The sequence below is a fragment of the Vulpes lagopus genome, chromosome 11 (genome assembly GCF_018345385.1).
Source record: "Vulpes lagopus strain Blue_001 chromosome 11, ASM1834538v1, whole genome shotgun sequence".
Lineage (NCBI taxonomy): Eukaryota > Metazoa > Chordata > Mammalia > Carnivora > Canidae > Vulpes > Vulpes lagopus.
In genome coordinates, this window is record NC_054834.1 from 84,447,048 (window position 1) to 84,470,157 (window position 23,110).

General features: G+C 33.8%; 1 protein-coding gene across 28 annotated transcripts in view; it reads right to left on the reverse strand.

Annotated features, from left to right (window-relative positions):
- Positions 1–23,110, reverse strand: part of BAZ2B (bromodomain adjacent to zinc finger domain 2B) — a 391,511-nt gene that overhangs the window by 32,381 nt on the left and 336,020 nt on the right. For 25 of the 28 annotated variants that reach the window (XM_041721668.1, XM_041721658.1, XM_041721655.1 and 22 more), the window contains 7 exons: positions 19,091–19,231; positions 16,308–16,562; positions 15,149–15,363; positions 14,231–14,305; positions 12,797–13,040; positions 7,404–7,466; positions 6,287–6,431 (listed from right to left, as the gene is read on the reverse strand). In XM_041721668.1, coding sequence (XP_041577602.1) covers positions 6,287–6,431; positions 7,404–7,466; positions 12,797–13,040; positions 14,231–14,305; positions 15,149–15,363; positions 16,308–16,562; positions 19,091–19,231 — 1,138 coding nt within the window. The remainder of the gene's footprint in view (positions 1–6,286; positions 6,432–7,403; positions 7,467–12,796; positions 13,041–14,230; positions 14,306–15,148; positions 15,364–16,307; positions 16,563–19,090; positions 19,232–23,110) is intronic. The other 3 variants (XM_041721661.1, XM_041721659.1, XM_041721660.1) reach the window with 1 other exon arrangement.

Consider the following 23,110-nt stretch of genomic DNA (forward strand, 5'->3'; position numbering starts at 1 on the left):
GGTTAGCCTAGCTGGTTAGAGTATGATGCTAATAGTGACTCAAGATCTAAAAGGCACTGGAGACTTTCCCAGCTATGATCTCTAATGTCAGCAGCAGAACCTACCTCTAAGTTGGTTGACAGGTATACAGGGATACGAGCTTTCGTTATTTTGCACCAGGGCTCTTTCCTTGAATCGGCACCCATGAAGCTGAGGGTATGACCCCAAATCAGCTACCCTGGGGGACACTGCCATCAAGAAGGCTTGGGCTCTATTCAGTGAACACATTAGCATTGATTCCTTGACCTGAGTAATATTATAAATGCATCGTTTTGGACACTTTGTTGAATGTACTATGGACAAATGGCTAAGGGGAACTCTAAATCTACTAATGGTGTGGAATATTGTTTGTTCTGGAATTTTATCTGATGTCTCCTTCAGAAGGCACCATTTAAAACCCAATTAATAACTGTTCTAGATGGGAAGGCATACATCTAGTGAGCTACGCCAAAGGTCAGGGGTGGACTAAAGGGGAATAAACCCTCAGTTTTAGCTAACTGGCTATAGGTGTTCTTCTTCTCTTCCCTGAGGTCCATCAGCAAGCCAGATTAGTCACTGAGCTAGTTTGCAGAGGGACAGCAGGGCCTTTAGCTGATGTTTGGCACTGTTCCCAAGGCTCTCAGTATGTGGGATCTGCTCTTTATTTGTACCTCCTACTGCTGTTCCTAGGTGCAGAGGTCCTTATATATATATATATATATATATATTGCTGCTTAGAGAAACAAAGGGTTTTCTATCTCCCCTTGGACTAATCTAAAAATACAAAATATGAAGGAAGGCATCTTTCTCTTGAGGTGATCTTGTTGCTTGTCTAGTCTAGAACTGAACACTCCTATGGGACCAATATGGGGGCTTTAGCAGATCCTATATGCTTTGTTATGTCTCTATGCTAGGGTTAGCATACTGATAAACTTTGTTGTTATGTGCACTGTGTGTTTCACTTGTGGTGTGAGTTATCTTGGATCTTATACAACATGAATTTAATTAATAGTTTTCTTTGGAGGTAATCCAAGATCTGATATCTTCTCTTTGGATAAAGCTATTATAGGGATTTTAAAAAATACTTGGGCACTTATTTTTTTAAACTTGTGGATGTAAACTTTTAAATGGATGAATGTTGTTAAATCTAAACTTCATTAAGAACATATTGTGCTTTTAGATAACTTAAAAAGTGATAAATGCAAGGAATAGAGTACTGCATATTGTAAATACTGTATTAACTTTTATTAAGTACTTATTTTATGGCAGTTTCTACCAGTTAGTACTTATTCATCCTTATCAGCCTTGCCTCTCAGATATACTACTTGCCTATGGTGCACACTAATATGCTCTTGTTCTTTGTCCTCATGTATGGTATATCTTTCCAATTAGATTGTGAGTTCTTTCTGGATAGAGACAGGTTAATTGATTCTTTTGTATCTCCATACTACTTAGTACAAGGCACAATATAAGTGCACATTAAACACTTGATGATTAAAATCATAAAGGTTTTATTCTATTTTAATTAGCTGCCAGATAAGGAGAAGGAATTTACATGTTATTTATTTTATAACTTTCATAGTACGTATGAAAGTGCTGATAGCTGATTCACAATAATCAGTGAATGCATAAAAATCATATGAGAAAATAACCTTTAAGTGAAAATTTATTCCAACTTTTCCCCTGTACCATGCAATGACCACAAATAATATAGTAAAAAGTACCATTAATATTTATGTATCATTTTGTAGCTCTCTTAAATCCATTATTTGACATGATAACAATAAAAGAATTTTACAGAGCCTATTTAAATTCTTTCGTAGAAAGAGAAATCGGGGTCCAGAGAGGGTAAGTGGTAGGGCCTGAATAGAAACTGAGGTCCAGTAACTAAAAATTCAATAAATGTGATTTAATCTGAGAGGCCTAAAATTAAAATGTTTCCCGTAAGTTATTCTTATAAACCTCATAAAGACATTTAAGTACTATTTTATTTATTCATGAGAGAGACACACACAGAGGCAGAGGCATAGGTAGAGGGAGAAGCAGGCTCCTTGCAGGGAGTCTGAAGTGGGACTCGATCTCGGATCCTGGGATCATGCCCTGAGCTGAAGACCGACGCTCAACCGCTGAGCCACCAAGGCATCCCTAATTACCTTCTTATTTTTAATGTGCCTGTGATATATAAAGTACTATGTTTAACAGTAGGAAGCATCAAAAGTACATATGACAATTATAAAACTTAAATAATATAAGCAGTATGAATATCAATTGTTAAGATAATGGTATAATTATTTGGTTTTATAGTAGTTCACCAAGACTAAAAATTATTTCCACTTACAGAAGCTACAGAAGAATTTATAAAAAGACTAGAAACTGAGCTGGATCAAGAAAGGTGAAATTTAGATGGTGAAGGAAAGGCAATATAGTATTATCTTGAACAGAATGTGGCAAAACAAAGTATGCAAAGTATGTAAAGAAGGAGAAATGCACATGTGTTAAGCAATGTGAGTAGACTTGTCTATGTTAATTCATATTAGAGAACAGTGCAAAGATATTTTGAAGTCAGATTTATAGAAGGCTTTGAATGTTTAAATGCTAGGTTGTATACAGGCTTACTACATCAGCTTATCAGCAAAAGGGAGTCATTCAAGGTTTTGGAGTAGAGACATGACATGATGGAAGGAAGGAAGTATATAGAGTTGGGGACAGCAGTAGTAATCTATGTTCGTATTAATAAAGAACTGATTTCAGCAGTGTTGAAAAGAGATTAACTTCAGACTACTCTCTAGCTCTGTCCATGTCACTGCAAATAGCAAAACTCTATTCCTTTTTATGGCTGAGTAATATTCCACTGTGTGTGTGTTTACACATTACTTCTTTATCCATTCACCAGCTGATGGACATTTAGGCTCTTTCCATAATTTGGGTATTGTAAATAACCCTGCTATAAACACTGGAATGCATGTACCCCTTTGAGTCTGTATTTCTGTGTTCTCTGGGTAAATACCTGTAGTGCACTTGCTGGACTAGTGGGCAGTTCTATTTTCTGAGGAAACGCCATACTGTTTTCTACATGGCTGCACCAGTTTGCATTCCCACCAACAGTGTAAGAAGGTTCCCCTTTCTCCACATCCTTGCCAACACGTACTATTTCTTGTGTTGTTAATTTTACCCATTCTGACAGGTGTGAGGTGATATTTCATGGCAGTGTTTTTCTGATGATGAGTGATGTTGAGTATCTTTTCATGTGTCTGTTTGCCATCTCTATATCCTTTTTGAAAAAAATCCATTTATGTCTTCTGCCCATTTTAAAAATTGGATTATGTTTTTTTGAGTATTGAATTTTATAAGTTCTTTATGTATTTTGGATACTAATCTTTTATCATTTGTAAATATCTTCTCTAATTCCATAGGTTGCCTTTTAGTTTTGTTGATTGTTTCCTTTGTTGTGCAGAAGCTTTTTATTTTGATAAAGTCCTATAGTTTATTTTTGCTTTTGTTTCCCTTGCTTCAGGAGACATATCTAGTAAGAAGCTGCTATGGCTGATGTCAAAGAGGTTACTACCTGTACTCTCCTCTAGGAGTTTAATGGTTTTCTGTCTTATATTTAGGTCCTTACTTCATTTTGAATTTATTTTCATGTATGGTGTAACACACATGCTGGAATATTGCTCAGCCATAAAAAAGAAATCCTGCCATTTGTAACAATGTAGATACACCTAGAAGGTATAATGCTAGGTGAAATAAGTCAGTGAAAAAAAAGACAAATACCATAGGATTTCACTCATGTGTGGAATTTAAGAATCTAAACAAATGAACAAAGACAAAAAGAGACAAAAAATCTCCCAGACTACAGAAAACAAACTGGTGGTAGCAGAGTGGAGGTGGGTTGGGGTATGAATGAAAAAAGAGGATTAACAGTATACTTATCTTGGGGCACTTGGGTAGCTTATTTGGTTAAATGCCTGATTTCAGCTCAGGTCATGGTCTCAGGATCCTGAGAATGAGCCCGAGGTCGAGCCCCATGCTTAGCAGGGAGTCTGCTTCTCCCTCTGCCCCTCCCCCTGTTCGTATTCTCTTTCTCTCAAATAAATAATATTAAAGAAAAAGAGTACACTTATCTTGATGAGCCCTGAGTATAGAATTATTGAATCATTATATTGTACACCTGAAACTAAATGTGGATTACACTTAAATAAAATATAGATTTCTATACTAAAACCATCATTCTAAACAAGTTCTTCCTCTTGGCCTCTCTGATAGAGCTTTTAAGAAATCACAATTTTCCACTGAGGATTAATTCATCAAATTTCTCTCTGATTCCATTTATATCATATTCAATAATTTCTCCTAGGAATTCAACCTTTAATATATCGCAGTCCTCCATGTTCCTTGTTTGCACCTGAGCTTAGGGCCTTCCTACTATTTCCAGAAGCAGAATTGCCGGATCATATGGTAGTTCTATTTTTAATTTTTTGAGGAGCCCTCATACTCTTTTTCCACAGGCTACACCAATTTACAACTCTACCAACAGTGTACAAGGGTTCCCTTTTCTTTATATTGTCACCAACATTTGTTGTTTCTTGTCTTGTTGATTCTAGCCATTCTAACAGGTGTGAGGTGAGATCTCATTGTGGTTTTTGATTTGCATTTTTCTGATGATTAGTGATGTTGAGTACCTTTTCATGTGCCTGTTGGCCATGTGTATGTTTTCTTTGAAAAGATGTCCATTCAGATCTGCCCATTTTTTAATCAGATCGTTTTTCTGCTTTGAGTCACATGAGTTCTCTATGTATTTTACGTTATTAGTCCCTTATCAAATATAAGATTTATAAATATTTTCTCCCACTCAGTAGATTGCTTTTTCATTTTGCCAATGGTTTCCTTTGCTGTGCAAAAACTTTTTAGACTAATGTAGTCCCACTTATTACTATTTTTCCATGCTAAAATAAAATATTTTAAAGTAAAAAATATTTTAAGCAAACAGTTAAAAAAGGAACCCACCACACTATTCTGTTCAATCAACATACAGGCCCATCAACATCAATTTTTGAAAAGAAATAAAATGCAGCTGAAGCTTCCACGTACTGTCTCTGGCTCCATTAGCAACCTTGCCTTGGAAAGGCAGAGCATGACTTTCATGTATCATTCCAATACATGATTTTATACTCTTACTTCACCTAATTTGAAGTCATAGGAAATATATTATGTAAAACACTGTTTACTATATGCCAACAATGCTTACATGCCAAACACTACTCTAAGTACTTTACATGCATTATTAACTGCCCTCCTGCAAATATTTTTATTTTAAAAAAGGGTGGTTCCATTGCTAAAAACAACTACTTGATAAAAACTTGGGTCTGGACATCTATGTGATCAATCAATCTCCTCTTTCCATTGGACTGTTAAACTACTACTAGGCATGGATTATATTTTATGTATCTCTGAACTTCTTGTAGTGCCTAAAAATGCCTGGCATAAAGTGGGTATTCAAAAATAATGTGTTGAGAGAAGTTTTTGCCTACATGCATTACCATGGAGCTATATCTACATCTTTAAACTTATAAGCACTGATATAATACTCTTAGTCCCATCAGATTTTAAACATTTGGAAACATCCAAATATATGGTTCTAAGAAGCTCAATTCAAGGTTTATCCAGCACATAAATGCACTGTGTACTGAGTTAGTTAATGTAACACAAGTGGAGGCAGCAAGAGAATAGTATAAAGGTAAAACATCAAGGACTGTGTGGTAACACAAAACTCAAAAAAGAACAAAGTTTAATAGAGAAGGAAAGTGATCATAAATTTCAAACATGAACAAGATTTTAAGGTGAATGAGGATTATGAAAAGGATCTTAGTTCAAGCAAGTGATCTCCAGGGACACTGTTAGGATAGATGGTTGTTGCAAAGATTAAAGAATAAACCACATGTTAAAAATTTGACAATGGGAAGGGAGAGAAAAATGGAGAAGCAACCCTAAGGGATAATACTACAGGTGAAGATCCTTGTCCACTAAATAGGGGAAGAATAGTTTATGTTTGATGTCAGAAAGAGCGGCAGAAGAGAAATCATGAACAGGGAAGGAATATTTATCAGTGAAAGAGGCATTATGAGTTCAAAAGAAATGGGAAGCAAGGTTTTACAATGTTTACCCATAAAGCAAATTTGATACTGGAAGCACAAAATATTTTTGAAGGAGCAACAGGCTTTTTAAAAAGGTGGTTTCTTATATTATTTTGTAACAGATTAATAGTTCCTACCTTCACCACTCTCCATGCCTTCTACAAAAATCCCCCCACATTGGGGAAGAATCCAGTACCGGCGTCTGTAACGATCCTGGCCAAACATCATCGAACGCAAAGAGTGAGAAGCGTCAAAGAGCTTCCTTCTGTACTGACTCTGTTGCTGTTAAAAAATGATGCATATAATTAAGCTATGGGTGTCAAGTGCTTTAAAAATTAATATATAAGTGACTTCACACTTATTATGCCTTTAGTAAGCAGATAGATTTCACTACTGGGAACAGATAGCAAAGGAGATAAATATTACATGCCTGACTTCAATTTTAGTAACACTTATAAAGTTAGAAATTATTTTGAAAGTAATTAGAATATTTTTGTTACCATGGATTAAAAAGCTGTTCTGTTTTATCAGTTATCTTATAGTAAAGCTCATCTTATGCTTGATCATAAACAATGTGATCAAGTATTTTACTGGCCAGAACAAACTGGCTCAATTCTATGGATTTATGACAAATAATACTCACATATATATAATTGACCATTTCTGTATTTGCTCATTTTTATACTCATTCTGTAAACCTAGGCAACATATGGCTAAATTTTGGGATAAATTTGGGATGAATTTTACAATATATAGGTATCCATAATATTAATCTCATAATACAAAAATTCATCCTTTTTATAAATGTTCATTTAAAACTTCACTAATGCTACTGAAATTCAATTCTAAATTGAGTATTTTAAATGAGAAGTACACAAATACATAGTTTATAAATCCAATGCAAATAAAATACATTAATATAGTAATGTAAAATAAAACATAAGATGCTGAAACTATTACCATGATATTTGATTAAATTTTAAAAGTAATTACTTCCAAGAAATAAAACCATGCATTCACCAATATTCTGTATTAAATGAAGAGCTGAAGAATAGAGTTTCAGTTTAAGTTCAGGCTTTTAACCTTGGCATTAAACTTTTAAGGATTAATGTGAGAATGTTTCTAGAGCTCCTCATTTTAATTACTTATAAAAAAGCTTGTTTTTATTTAGCAGCCAGAAGAACTAATTCCATATAAGGTGGATCTTTAAAACACTGCAAAAAAGATGTTAACTGTAATCTGAAAAGTGCTTACTTTACTCAGTTTTTCAATCTGTTTTTCTAGCTCTTCAACACTTGCTGCTTGGTCACCTTCATCCTATACATAATAAAATACAGTATCATTTAACCTGTTTTTAAGATTTATTTTTTTAATCAGTCAGCAAATATTTAATGAAAGTCTCCTATATGTAAAGTACTAGGATCGGTACTATGGAAATAAGTAAGACTCAGTTGTTGCTCTTTATAAATAAAATAATCTGGTAGGGAGACAAAACATTAATACTAAAAAATAAAAACCAATAGTAGGAAGCTATAAGAATCTCAAGATAGAGATTAAGAGTCATGGAGTTTGGGGGAAGGTGAGATTTATTCTGGTGGGAATCTATACCAAGAAAGGCTATATGGAAGAAGTTGTGTTTTTGTTGCTGTTGTTTTTGTTTTAAGAAGTTGTGTGTGTTTTTTTTTTAAAAGATTTTATTTATTTATTTATTCATGAGAATACACAGAGAGGAGAGAGAGAGGCAGAGACACAAGCAGAGGGAGAAGCAGGCTCCATGCAGGGAGCCCGACGTGGGACTCGATCCCGGGTCTCCAGGATCGCATCCTGGGCTGTAGGCAGGGCTAAACCGCTGAGCCACCGGGGGCTGCCCAAGAAGTTGTGTTTTAATCAGCTATGGAAGAATGGTTAGGAATTGATCAATCAGAGAAAAGAGGGCAGGGCATTTCAGAAAGAGTTTGCCGTACAATGACCTGAAAGGTAGGCACATCAAGAGATAAAGTGGGAGATGAGATAAGGAGTTTAGGGCTAAATTGTAATGGACAATAAATAATATCCTTTGAGGGAGGTTAAACATCATAACTATGCATTACAAAGATTAATCTGATAACAGTTGTAAGATGTTCTGGAGCAGGGAAAGGACTAGAATTAGTAAATCTTGTTAGTAGATTCCTGCAATGATTCAAGAGGGAAGGAGAATGTGGGCCTCATTGGTGTCAAAGAAATAGATATAAGAAAAGCAAGTGGATATAAAGAGATATTACATAATTAGAACTGCTAAGTCCTGACAAGTCCAGGATCTGAGACAGGAAAGGGTGAGGGAGTGAAGAAAAGAGTAAATTATGATGTTAAGGCTTTAAATCTGACAACTGCAAAAGTATTGGTACCAATAATCAAGAGTCATTTTTAGAGCAAAGAAGGTTAAATTACATTTTGAACACATTGAGTTTTTAGAAGAAAAATAATCTCTACTATATACAGCACTAATTTCAAAAATGGAAAGTACATATAGGACTATATGAATTTTTTCACTCTAGAAAATATACGAAAACCAGCCCCGAATTACATGTTTGAGAGAGAAAGCATGAAGTAATAGAAGGTATATGTGCTTCTTTGAATCTCAGCTACACTACTTTCACATAGGCAAATCACTTAACTCTTCTAAGACTGTTTTGTTATCTGTAAATTGGTGATAACATTATCTGTAACATGGGATTTTTGTGAGAACTAAGTAAGAACAGATCTGAAAGCAACTAGCATATTTCCTGGCATTTAATACACAAATAAGATTAGTTTCCTTCTTTCTGAAAATTGTACTTTAATGAGAAGATGAAGGTACAGTTTAGGATTAAAAAAAAACAGAAACTTATTTTTGATGTTCACTTTCTATAAGCATTTCTACAAAGTACATTGCAACCAAACACTCATGAATAGATATTTCTACACTGGTATGGCTATCACCCCAATAATAGGAAGTGAAAGGAAAATCTCTATCTTTTATCCACGCCTTATTCAAATTTAGTGAACCAAATTACAAAAGCATTTAGGCATATTATTTGTGTTAATAGTAATATGATTTCTATTTGGGATTAAAAGAAACCTACAATATAAATCTTGATTCTCAAATAGATATTTATGTATCGATAGGATTCTAAACTGATCTTTTGACCAAAGGATAAATGTTTGATAATTTGCTTATGTAAAATGCAATTTAATCAACAAATATTTGAAATAAGACATTGAAATAGCTATGTATCAGCCAAATTAACTGCCATTTCGAAGACTTTTCCTATGATGGAAAAGAAGTAAAATGTCAAAGTTTTATTTAAAGGAGCTTTGGCTAATAGTCCTTATAATTTTAAGAGATATGAAGGAACCCAAAAGACCAGAGAGAAAACAACAAAATTAAGAACACAGAATCCCTGCCATGATTCTATAGTTTCTCATCGAAAAGAGAGGGTCATTATATGTCTCTATATGCTAGAGTGTAATTGTCCATATAACTTTACATGCCGAATTGTGAGGTTAAAGCTCACAAAAGTTTCAAAACAAATCTAACTATTAGACTCCACGTGTTCAGGGAATGAAAAATGAGAAGAGGAGACCATGTTTGGGACAAAGGGCTATGACTTAGTCAAGGGCAGTATTTCCTAACTGAAAGAAATCATGTGGGTCTCTGCAATTAATTCTTTAAGGAGTGTAACTACAGACATGACCTATCCTTTAATCAAGAGGCCAAATCTATTTGTGGAGGAATAATGTGCCTATCTTACCAGTCAGATTCATTATATAGTTAAAATTTTATTTAATAGGAAATTGAGAAGTGGCTGTCAGTTCTTCATTGTGAAGAATAGCTCTCAAATCATTTAAAGGAAATGCTAATTTGCCTTCTAGGTCCTAAAATATTTATTATTTTTGAAAGCTTTTAAACTGTTTTCTCATACTAATAACAAGCTATACATTTGCCAGGATTTTGATCAATGAACTCTACAATCTAATTAACTCTATAGTTCAACACTCATAAAAAAAATAAAGTACCACTTTAAATAATACATCTGGTCTAAGAAACATTAATCATGATTTTTAAATAATTAATAATGATTTTTAATCTCCCTTAAAGAAAAAAATGTATAGTTTGTTAATTTTCCAAGTGAAAAAACAAGTCAGGTGAAACAAATAATTTATGTAAATAAACTAATTTGGTGGGGTAAGTCCCAGTAGAATATACTGAAAACCTAATATAGAGTTTTAAAATTTATGAGAATTAACACTTCAAAACAAATTATAACATTAAGTGCTGAAGAGTGATGCTAATTCTATGAAAAGGTGATTAATAGTGATTAATATTGGTCAGAAAGGTTTTATTCCTGCTATGGAGATAGCTCCACTTTCCAAATGAAGCAGATTGGTTTTAAATGGTATCTTTTGTTTGAGTAGTTACAATTCTGATATCCAAAATATATACCCTTCACACTATTTATTGCAGCATGAAAACGTATGATCAGTTGGTTTCAACAGTACATTATGAAATAATTAATTTCTGTAAGGAACCTCAATGTCTCTTTTTCAGATTGGTACTCAAAAGAAGTAAAGCTCCTTCTGGTGATTTTTATAATTTTGGTTTAAAATATAACATGGGGAAGAATTTATGAAAACATTTTGCATGTATGCTAATTTCACTTAAGAGAATTGTATAGCACATGATCTTGTAAGTTCCTCTACATTATCCAGATTCAGTCAAAAATTTGATTCAGTAATTCATCATTGGTCTTGATTAGATATTATTTTCATACATTCCATCAACAAATTCACCCCTTGAGGTCTTCTATCCTTATTTCTCCAGCAGTACTTAGTTGATGCAGGAAAGGAAAAGAATTCTACATTTCATTAGCATGGAGGGCAGAAGGAATGATTGACAGTATATTGTGTTTTGAGTACCATTCTGCAGGCTAATCAGTACTTTTAGCGTTCTTTTCTGGTAAAAAAGTGAACTTCAACCTTTATCTCCCTTTTATATATGTCTATTTCTGTGGTTTATGGTAGCTTCCCTTAAATACACACATATACACACACGCACACATGCACACACACACACACCCCACACACCCCTCAATGACCTTGCCTTCTTCCCTGTAGCCTACTCTTCAAAGCTGGCCCTTCTACTTTGATTGAATCCCCTCCAAAATCTTTATGGACCTAATACCATTAATTATTCTTTTCATCTCTTTAATCTTCAACCCTCTCTCTTATTTTATTTAGTCCTTTCAAACAAAAATCATCTCATGTCTTTCACATCTGAAAAGTTCTTGGTTTTTGCCAACCTCGAGGAACTATATCCTTTTTTCTGAGGCACAATGCTTAAAGCAGTCATTTTCACTTTCTCACTTTCTGTTTTTCTCATTCATAGCCTGGATTCCACTCCCAACCCCCTAATGAAACTGTGTTGGCACTGGTTACCAATGAATGAGTCTATGTTGCCAAATTCAGTGTACACTTTCCGTCTTTATCATTTTAGATTCCTGCTGCCTTAATACTGTTTATCACTGTCTCCATTTTGAAAGGTTTGATCTTCTTGATTTTGATTACTACATGAGTAGAAAAGAGTTAACACTGAAGGTCTGACTGCTATACTTTGAAAGGCCTGCTCACAACGTTGGCCCTTGGTGTCTGGGAACTTGGATTTTCAAGGGTTTCCTTCATTCTTGTAAGAGTGGCTCACTAAACTGTGCTAACAATGTGGTTCATACTTTTCTTCTGGGAGTCTGAAATTTTGGCACATGGTATGTAGGAGGTGCTCATGTGACCAGCCCCCAGTAAAAACTCTGGGCACCAAGTATCTAATTTTACATTTCACACATGTCACAATTTATTGCTGGAAGAAATAAACCCATTCTGTTTCACTTCCGTAGGAAAAGACTCTTTAGAATGTTGAGCCTGGTTTCCTCTGGTTTTCGGCCCATAGGCATTTTCTGGTTGTGTTTTGTTTCCTTTTGCTCTAAAAATTCATAGGCACAGTATGATTAGATAATGAGTTCTGTAAGTCTCCTACTAAGTCACTGACTCTGGAGGGGATTTTGGGGATCCCTGACCACTATAGAAATCTCCTACCTCCTTGACTATTTCTTTTTCAGCAAACAACCTTGTGAGCTCTTAAATACTTATTGCAAATATTCCTCAATGAAAGTGTAAATTGAGAAGAGACTTTCAGTGTCTTATTTATTTTTGATCAAAAGTGCCCAAAGCTAGGCACATAATAAATTACTATTTAAGAAATATACCAATCTCACTAAACCTTTAACGAATGAAGGATTGTACAAATGTAAGATATTATGTTACTAGAATAAAAGATAATACCTGAAATTAAGAATCTGAATAGTTCTCTGGAGAATGCTCAAGTCATTATGTAAAATCTTCACTTTTTTACTCAATACAAGCACTTCTATGTGTAGGCACTGTATTCAATATCTACCTAATTATCACAAAAACTTTATGAGGTGAATATTATGACAATGAGTTTTCATATGAAGAAACTGAGGCAAATGATTGTCAAAATGGAATTTAAACACAAATCCATTTGACTCCAGATTTTGTGATTTTTCAATATGTTATGCAGTCTTAGCTAAGTTTAAAATCAACCTAAATTTGATTACCTCATCTTCACAAATATCAGTCTTCTTTCCTTTTTTGTCTTCTTTATCTTCTTCATCCTCATCATCTTCATCAGCTTGGTCATCACTATCATCATCATCATCATCATCAAAATCACTGTCTCCTCCCTTCCTTCTTCGTTTGCGTCCTGGTGTAGGTGTGCCCAGTGGATGCTGTTCCTCTCCCAGATCAATGCCACCTGAAGTGTCTCTTTTGCCTGTTTTCTTAGCATGAATGATTCTGAGTCTTTAAATATGAAAAAAATGATGATATGGTAAAGTCTTCCCTCTGTACTTTTTAAAGAGTGTAACAGTTTTAAAAAAGATTTTATTTGAAAGAGAGAGAGAGAGAGAGAATGAGAATGAGCCAAGGGGTAGGGGGAACTCGATCCCAAGACCCTGGAATCATGACCTGAGCTGAAGGCAGATGCTTAAGCACCTGAGCCATCCAGGTACCCCTCGTTTTGTTTTTTTTAAGAGACAGAGAGATCGAGAGTGTGCGCATGATAGGGGGGAGGTGGGCAGAGGGAGAGAGAGAAAGAGAAAATCTCAAGCAGGCTCCATTCCCAGCACATAGGCCAACCTGGGTCTTGATTTCATGATCCTCAAATCATGACCTGATCTGAAATCAAGAGCTGGATGCTTAACTGACTGACCCACCCAGGCTTCCCAAAGAGCACAACATGAGTTTTAAGCAAAAATACCTTACCATATTTTTGTTAGTAAGGAATAAATCAATGTCAATAAAAATTAGAATTAAGGAAATTTAACAAACATGTTTCCAGAAATTACAGAATATATTAACTTTTAAGAATTATTCAGGATATCTCTTTGGAATTAGAACACATTAAAAAAAATAAAACTTAGAAGGCTGAAAAGACAACTCTAGCAATGGCCAAGTGATACTTCCTGATCTCATGCTATCAGACTGAATAAATTTCAATTCAAATTACCACAAAGAAGCTATCCTCTTAACATAGAAGTTGAATAATTTCAGCATTGTATTTCCTGGCAGGAAGCTAATTAAGTTTTAATGCTGAATACATTTGGATATGTTAGACCTTCTGTAAAGCAAACTTTAATTAGAAAGCAATTTAAAAAAGTGGTAGTTCCAAACAGATCCTGTTTATGACAAAAGTAACCTGATAGCAACAACAATCTTAGAAAATGTGATTGACTTCTTTGAAATAAAGAAGACAAATGTACTGTCTTCTAAGTTTTAAGAATATGAGCTCAATGAATCTCATTATATCTTTTGTCCACTGCAAATTCTGACCCTGAGTTTCATTAATTTCATATCTCATCTTTATTAAGCTTTACCTTTTCTAATTCTAAGACAAAATAAAGTTGAAATTCTATCTTTGCAATTTGTATGTTTTATAGGGGAACTTGTACAAAGGAAAAGTAGTAAACTAATTCTAATAAAACAGGACTTACTTGCGAAGTTTACCTTCTACTACCCATTTATCTCTCCTCAAGTTTGACATATAATCAATGTTCTTATCAATTTCACTGTCAATGCAAATATGAAAAGACATAAGTTAATCCAATACGAAATACATTAATTTGGTAATAAACTGATACAGTTTCTGGTAAGTAAAAATAATGATTGCCTATGAATAGCAAAAACAATTGAAGATTATTTTAATATATTATCATATCCTTATAGATATATAGAAAACTTAAAATATCCAGTAATGGTAGAAATGCACAGATCCAAAATATTTGGATCGATCCTTTTCCTACAAAGGTAAAGGACTAAAAGTAACGTATTTAAAATCTGTAAAATAATAAATAGGAAGAATAAGATGAATGTGGATTTGCTCACCAAATCCTGAAATACTAAATTGGAAAACTTACCTTGACTCTTAAATGAGATTAAGTACTTTTGAAAAAGTACAAATTAATAAATTAAATTAACTAAAAATATTTAGATTGCATTAGCACATAATAAAATAAAAAATAGCTGGATAACTCTAGGAATGGCTACTAAGGAAAATCAGGTAGTCATGTCATTGAAAGATGTCAAATAAAGAAAAATTCTGGATTCTTTCATTTGTGGCACTATAGCAAAAAAAAACAGCATTTTTACATTCAGTGTATAAATAACAAAATTATTGTATAAACAAAACAAGTTACAAAGACTATATTGTATGATCCAAATTTTTGTTTCAATAGACTGCAAAGAAATACACAAAAATATTAGCAGTAGTCACCTCTGAATGGTGAGATCAAATAGATTTTTTTTGTGTTAGTCTGTTACTCCAAAATTTTCTATCACAAATTTGTATTATTTTGTGATTAGACAAATTTAAAACAGAAAACAGTCACCAGAGGAGTCTGGTATATGCTTACCTCACCACACTCTTACTGCATGCTAGTTCATTGATCAGGAAAGCCAAGACTGAAGCTTTCTGCGCTGGAGTATGAGCCTGAAAAGCTTTGGTTTTCAGGCTTTCAGTAAGCTCAGTTTGTCCACAATGGGCTTCCATAAAAATCTGCAAAATCTCGGAAACATTGTCTCGATTCACACCAACATTCAGCAAATGTTCTCCAAGAGCTGTTTTGGCCTATAAAAGTTTGACATTTTTACCAGTGTTGATTATAACCGTTCACAATAAGATTTTAAAATATGGATATTATATATGACCTAGATATTACTGACAAGGACTTAGTTCACATTTTTTGATGGAGCGGAGATGAAAAATATACAACAGATAATAGCCAAGTGTTTAAGTACTTGTAATCCTTCTAATCCTTCTCTAAACCCTTGGTTAAAAGGTAGAGAGGGAGAATAGTATGTAAACTCATGGGTATAAATAGTCTTTCACACCTTCTTTGACTATAGGAACCATCCTAAGCTTTTCCAGGCTTTATCTAGATGTTCTGTCAATAGTGGTATTCAGGCTCTCACTATTGTGTTCTGGCTCTCTGGTGTCATGGGTTCTACTGCCTGATACACTGAATGAATAGGGAGATGGAAGAGAAAGTAACAAATACATCTGGAAGCCTCTCACTCTACAATATTGCCTACAGCAAAGCTGACCAAAATGTGTATCTTAGTTGAAATTAAGATAAATTTGAACTTATTGGGTATCCACTGAACAGTACAGAGTCTTAATGTGCTGGTCTATAAGTTCTTTGATTAGCCTCAGTTATTCATAGTGATTTAGAGACAACACAGTATAATTTCAGAAGGTACACATGAGTTCTAATTGCTTTATGAATTATGAATTGTTTTGTCTAATATCACATGTGTATTTCCTTAACTTGGTTTTTGCTGACAGATAGAGGAAAAAAGGAGCAATTTGGGAAAGATCTATATTCCTTAGGCTTTATGAACCAGGTTTTTCTAGATATGTATCAATTTACCCTGAAGCAAATCTACATTTAACTTTGTGAGACACATAGAAAAAAATGAATCAGTCTATGCAGTCTTCTGCTAATACGCTAAAACCAGCTAATAATGCACTGATAGAAATTAAAAAAAATTATACATATATATATTTTTTACCTTGTATCCTGTAATTAGACCTGGATCACATACAGCAGCTGAGAGGAGCCTCACAAGCAAGTCTTGTACTTCACCCATGCTGTCCCCTATATTTAGCAATCCCTCTTGAAGAACACTCAGGTTTGGAACATCAATATTCACATCAAAGCCCAAAACTTTACCAAAGTTTCGTAAGAACTGCACCACCATGAGACAGTCTGAAAATGTACTTCCAGAGAGAACAAGTCCTGGAATACGAGGCAACTCTGGCAAAGGCTGTAAATAAATTAAAATAATAAATAAATTAATTTAAAGCCATGATTTCATATCTTCTGAAGTAAAATAAGTTGCTATCTTTCTTTTTTCCTGCATATCATACCAGTGATTTTCTCTCTGGAGAATAAATTTCCTGAGGGGATTTCTATAATCCCTTGATATTAAGTACAGACAGGCTGTTGAGTGCAAGTAACCAATGATACATTTTGGTTGAACCCAACATGAACTTAGATTTTTGCAAAAAACCCCACTAATTTTAACTAACATATTGATAAACATTGGTTTATACAGCTGGAGCAAAAATTAGGGAACATAAGAAACATTTCAAAAGTATCTTCTGGTGAACATACTTAGTAGAGTACTGATTTCTTCTACTGGTGGAGACTGATTTTATATTACATTTCACACTACTTTGGGAGCTCAGAAACTAACAGTTTGTATCTGTGAGCTGTATGGTTGAGCATGGTAGCCTTTTTGGCAAATGAATATGAATAAATAAGTCGTCCACATAATCAGAATCCATGACCCTATCAAGAACCCAGTTATACTGTGACAGTCTAGGGTTCCTAAATGTAGTGAAACATTAACACTGAATTTCAATATTAAAAGTGAAAAGCTATCTCCTTTGCTCCTTCTCCAATATGTTTACATTTTAACATTTTAATGACTATAGTACTAGTTGTCATAAACGTTTAAAAAATTAAATAAGTAATCTAAATTTAAAACATTTTTGTATATGAATGATATTTAATATGTGTATCTTAACTTTTGAGTGGAAAAAATATGACGTCAATACTTCTATTTCTCTGAATTTGTCTTGTTCAAAAATGGTCCCCTACCCTTCATTTACTGAAATACAAATCATATACTTCTACTAATATTGAATGGAAACACAGAAATATGGATAATAGCAGAAACCATACAAATCTTTTACATTCCACTTGACAACCAATTAAATGGTTTTAACTTAATTCAGAGACTTTTCCTGAACACTATCATACACATACATGTCCATAGGATTCTAGAAATGCATATAACAAAGCTAACAAAATGAACACATATTTGATAAAATGCATATAGATTTAAATACAAATAAAAGATGCAAGGAGATAATGCTCATTTAGTATTAAAAAATATTTATTCACTATAAAACTTATTAAATGTGTTAGTAACAAACATATATACCCATTCTGGGCTTAGGAAATTTTAAACATCTGATTGACTAAAACTAGTATGCATACTTTCTTTTTTAAAGCATTTATGCTATGAAATAAATAGAATATTAATATAGTTAAATCCTCACTGGAGTATTAAAAGTTTGCTTTAAGTACTTCAGAAGAGAGCTTACACAGATTAAGAGAAAATCATTATTTGTATATTAGATGAATATGACTTATCAGTAAATATAGATGCTGCTAATCAAGTATAATAATGTATTCCTGAGACAGTATTATAGAGACAATATGCAGTATAGATATAATTTTTTAGGAATGCCATCTTCTTAGGTAGAGTCAAACATAATAGATTTCTACTCATAAGTATATGAAATCATGCCAGACATCAATACTAATTGGTCTTCCAAATTTCTTTTATATATTTTAGCCACATTACATGTCTGTGAAGCATGATGGAATAGAAAACACATATTAAGTACTTTCATTGGATATGCTTCTTGGCTTCAAGACGATAAACAGTGTGGACTCTGGAATTTAACAAACTAGAGACTGAATCCAAGTTGCCACTTATTAGCAGTGCAATCTTGGGCAAGTTCCTTAACCTCTTTGTGTCTCAGTTTTCCCCATCTGTAAATGGGCATAAATACCAGTTCCACAGGACTGTGATGAAGATTAAATGAGAGAATTCATCTAGAGCACTTGACATAGTGCCTGGTATGTAGTAAAAATATTTAATAAAAGTTAGCTACAATTACAAAGCATTGAAGGAGGTTATAGATTATAAATCTTCACTTATTTAAATTATCTATGGGCATGTGGTGAGGAGTTAGAGCTTTCTATACCTAAATGATTACATTTAGAAATCCTATCCACTTCTCTAATTCATCTTTGTAGATTTCTTCAGTATTTCTACTTCAATTTAAAACTGTTTACATGGGGCACCTGGGTGGCTCAGTTGGTTAAATGTCTGCCTTAGGCTCAGATCATGATCCCGGGATCCTGGGATCGAGCCCTGCATTGGGATCCCTGCCCAATGAGGAGTCTGCTTCTCTCTGCTCCTCAGACTCTCCCTGCTTGCGTGCACGCTCTCTCTCTCTTAAATAAATAAATAAAATCTTAAAAAAAAAAAAAGGTTTGGAATGCTGTTACATATTAGGAAGTGCCATTATTGGCATAGGAGCTCTAGAGAGGTTTACTGGTGGCTAGTCAGGAAAGGCAGATTGACCTTGACTTGGAAACCCACTGCTCTAGTTAAAAATAAAAAGCTTTCATAGTGGCAACTCTGGCAAAGGAATCAGGTGAGATACAGGAAAAATTACACTTATTAATGAAATGTTTCTCATGATAAATTACCTTTTGGTCTGCTAAGCACATATCTTCATTAGGCTTCTTTAGTTCCTTTGCCATTTCTAATTCTAATCTTCGTTGCTCTAGTTTACGTTCTTTATTTAATCTTTTCTCATCACGTTTTTCTTGCTTCAACCGTTCTTTTTCCTTAAAAAGAAAACCATGTCCAACAGTTTCTTTAATAATTGTATGTGTTTGAAAAACTTCTGGTTAAAAATTTAAAAAGTTATCAGAGGGTTATTATTTCCACGAACAGAATTTTCTCAGGAGATTTAGGAATAGATTTGGAACTACGTAGAAACAATGACTTACTTTCACCCTGCGAGTTTCAAAATAATTTTATTACTATGTGTATGTGTGTGTTTGCATTGTCAATATTAGATTCAATTGAGATTATTCCATTATTCAAATTTTATTCATACTGTAACCTTCCCCAGGTTACAGCATGAGAATAAAATACTTACTAATAAAAGCAGATATATAAAATGCATATAGTAATTAAATATTTATAAAATACAGTTAGCTAGTATTAACACAAATTTTTGTGTAGCTCCCTGAAGGGAGGATTTACAGTATGAAAGTAGAAACAACATGCTTGAATTTGCAAAAGCAGTTCTAAGATAGCAACTGTGACAGAATCAAAATATTTAGCACTTCAAACAACATCTAAGAGAACGTAAAATGGATTCTGAAGGCAATTCCAAAAGCATTAAAAAAATATTTTCAGTGGCAGCAATATGGAAATAATCGTCCTGTCTCCCTGTTGTAGGGGACGACATTCTGTTGGAAGAAGTCAAGAGATTCTCTACGATAATATTAGTGTCATTACTTTATTGCCATATCTCAAATATGATTCTTAGATGAGAAATAAAAGTGGAATCATTAGGCAGGCAGTTCTAGTCTATTACATCACACATATGATGTATTAATGATTGGTTTACTTTTGTAAGGCTAGTCATATCTCTTCCTTGATTAAAAAATCTTTCAATTTTCTTTATTTTTATTAAAATAAAATAACTTCTTCTGAATTCTAAACTTTCTTTTTTGCTTCAATCTTATCTCCCATTTTTGTATTCTATGTAGATTTACTCAAACTATTTGCAATTTCTGATGATCATCTTGTTTTCTAACCTCCTCACATTAGTGCACTCTAATCAGGAAGATCATTACTCCCATCTAGTGGATCTTAATCCTCTATAAACACTACCATCTCCATCCTCGTACCAATTTCTCTTAATTCTCATAGCTCTAATCTATAATTTTAACATTGCATTTATTGCTTCCTGTACTATATTAGCATTTTTGCCCATATTCTAGCTATCTCTGTTTCAATTACCATGGCTAAGCACATTGACTGCTGTGGGAAGGCATGCCACAGAGGGGACACAAGAGTGGGAGAGGATATTCCAGGCAGAGTAGAGAAAGTGCAATGTATTTGAGAAATTGCTAGTAGTTTCAAGAGTAGAGTGTAGGCTGCTGGTTGAATATTGCTGATATTATGAAAGAGCCAGAGGCCAGGTCATGAAAGCCTTTTTAGATGATATGCTCAAGTCATTATTCATATTTACACTGTCTCTAAATTTTGGGGTTATTGATTCATACAGACATTTGGGAGGAAAATGATTCAGAAGCTATCTTGTAAGATTACTGACAACAAAAAAGTACTATAATTAATCTTATTGGTTATAAACTAAAAGCAGTTTCTGAGGGTCTGATGACATAAAATATACAAAATTAACATGCAACACTCGCACAATGCATTATATATTTTTAATTCAAATTATCATTGGTAGAACATGTTTTTTTCCAGAATTGGATTTTTAATTTATAAACACATGGCCGTTGCTCTAAGAATTTTTCCAAAGAGAAAACATTTTGGTCACTGATCAGAATAATGAGTTACAATCGCCAACAGAAAAGACCAATGTCTTCTATAGATTTCAAAGTAGCTGGTATAAATTCTACCATATAGGCCTAACCCAGAATTCTTAACAATGTTCATAATAGTAATTGCAAAAATAAATTCACTAGAAACGGTTGAAAATGGTTACCATTTCTTTTCCAAAAAGAGAGGGCATGTGTGACACTAATGCTCTCTTCACTGTGCCAACTTAACATTGATGGCAATGTGGGGGTACGTAACACTGTAGTAATATGCAGACAATGAGTAGACTGCATTTATGTCATGAGGTAAATATGGCATATATTCTTGGATATCATTTTCAGCTAGTGATAGGCAATATGTTTTCCAGTTAAAAGCATGGCTCTGGTATGGCATGGAAAGTAAAATGACATCACTTTTTAGGACAAAATGGAGATTTCCAAGAAATTTTAGAAATTTATAGGACCTTTATTACTTCAAGACATACTTCCATTAGAGATATGTAAAAGGAAACATGAAATCTCTAAATGTAGTGAATTTGCTGAATTTACTCGTTATTGATTAAATGAACTTCAATGAATTGTATAAGACAACTCTGAAAGAACTAGAGCTTCTGGGTCCCCTCAACAATCAACTAATATTTAAAATGGTATATAAAGATAGTCACAATCTAGCCCTACACAAGTTTTGGGGCCCATATCTCATGATTCTCAGTTCATTTCCCATGTTCTAATCACATTGTGTGATACACCTGTGTTGAGAAGACAGTGTGATCAGTTTGAGTCATTGCTTGGATGATGAAGATGATGAAAAAGGACAAAGATGAGGATGGGGAGAAAGAGGAGGAGAAAGACAAGGAGAAAAGCAAGAAAACCAATTTTTAAAAATATTTATTATTTGTTGTACTATGGGACAATTATTTGTCTAAAGTTGATCTCTTCCACTTTAGTGTAAGCTTCTAGAGGTCAGAGGAATACACATATTCACCTGTTTCTTTATGGATCTATTCAATTCCCAGCAATACAATTTGCCAAACCTTCAAGGAAGTTTTTTTTTTTAAGATTTTATTTATTTATTCATGAGAGACACAGAGATAGAGAGAGGCATAGACACAGGCAGAGGGAGAAGCAAGCTTCATGCAGGGAGCCTGATGTGGGACTTGATCCCGGGACTCTAGGACCACATCCTGGGCCAAAGGCAGGCACTAAACTGCTGAGCCACCCAGGCGTTCTATTCAAGGAAGTTTTAAACGATTTTATCTTTCTTCTTATCAACTTATATCAGTTCAACTTTCCTTTTCCACTGGTCTCAATGTTCTTATTACCAACTATAACAGCTGTCATATGTCTTTAACAGAAATATTTGGGGTATCATATAAAAATTATCTAAGCATTTATTAATTTGCTAATCCACATAAACATTGCATATAAATATCGATATTCCATATAAATATCGATAGGTTAACACCTGTAAACTAGTCATTAAACATATTCGATAGCCGATTTTTTTCTCACTTTTTATATTTCATTCTGTGGACAAATGTAACTGATGTCTTCTCTTTTCAATTACAATTCAAATCTTGTAGCCAAAAGCAGAGTTTAATACATTTATTAATAATATTCAAGTTATATTTGGGAATTTAAAAATATCCAAGCCATATTTCTCACATCTACTCCAACATTATTAATTTCTTAATCATTTTAATTGCAAATATTATGATTTGATGTGCCTGAAAATACCATCCCCATATCAAAATTATTATTTTTTAAAAATTTTATTTATTTATTCATGAGAGACATAGAGAGAGAGAGGCATAGACACAGGCAGAGGGAGAAGCAAGCTTCATGCATGGAGCCTGACATGGGACTCGATCCCAGGACTCTGAGATCATGCCCTGAGCCGAAGGCAGATATTCAACTGAGCCACCCAGGCGTACCCCCATATCAAAATTAAACAGACTTATTATCTGATAATTTTTTCCAGAAACTAAAGTTTAAAGTAGCAATGCTCTTTTAGGCCAAATTTGATGATGTTTAAACTTGTGTAGTATTCTAACTCTTTTAGACTTGGTATACAGTTTGAAAGAGCAGTATTTACCATCTTTTACCTAAGCCTTTTCTTGACCAATGAAGTTACCATGCTTG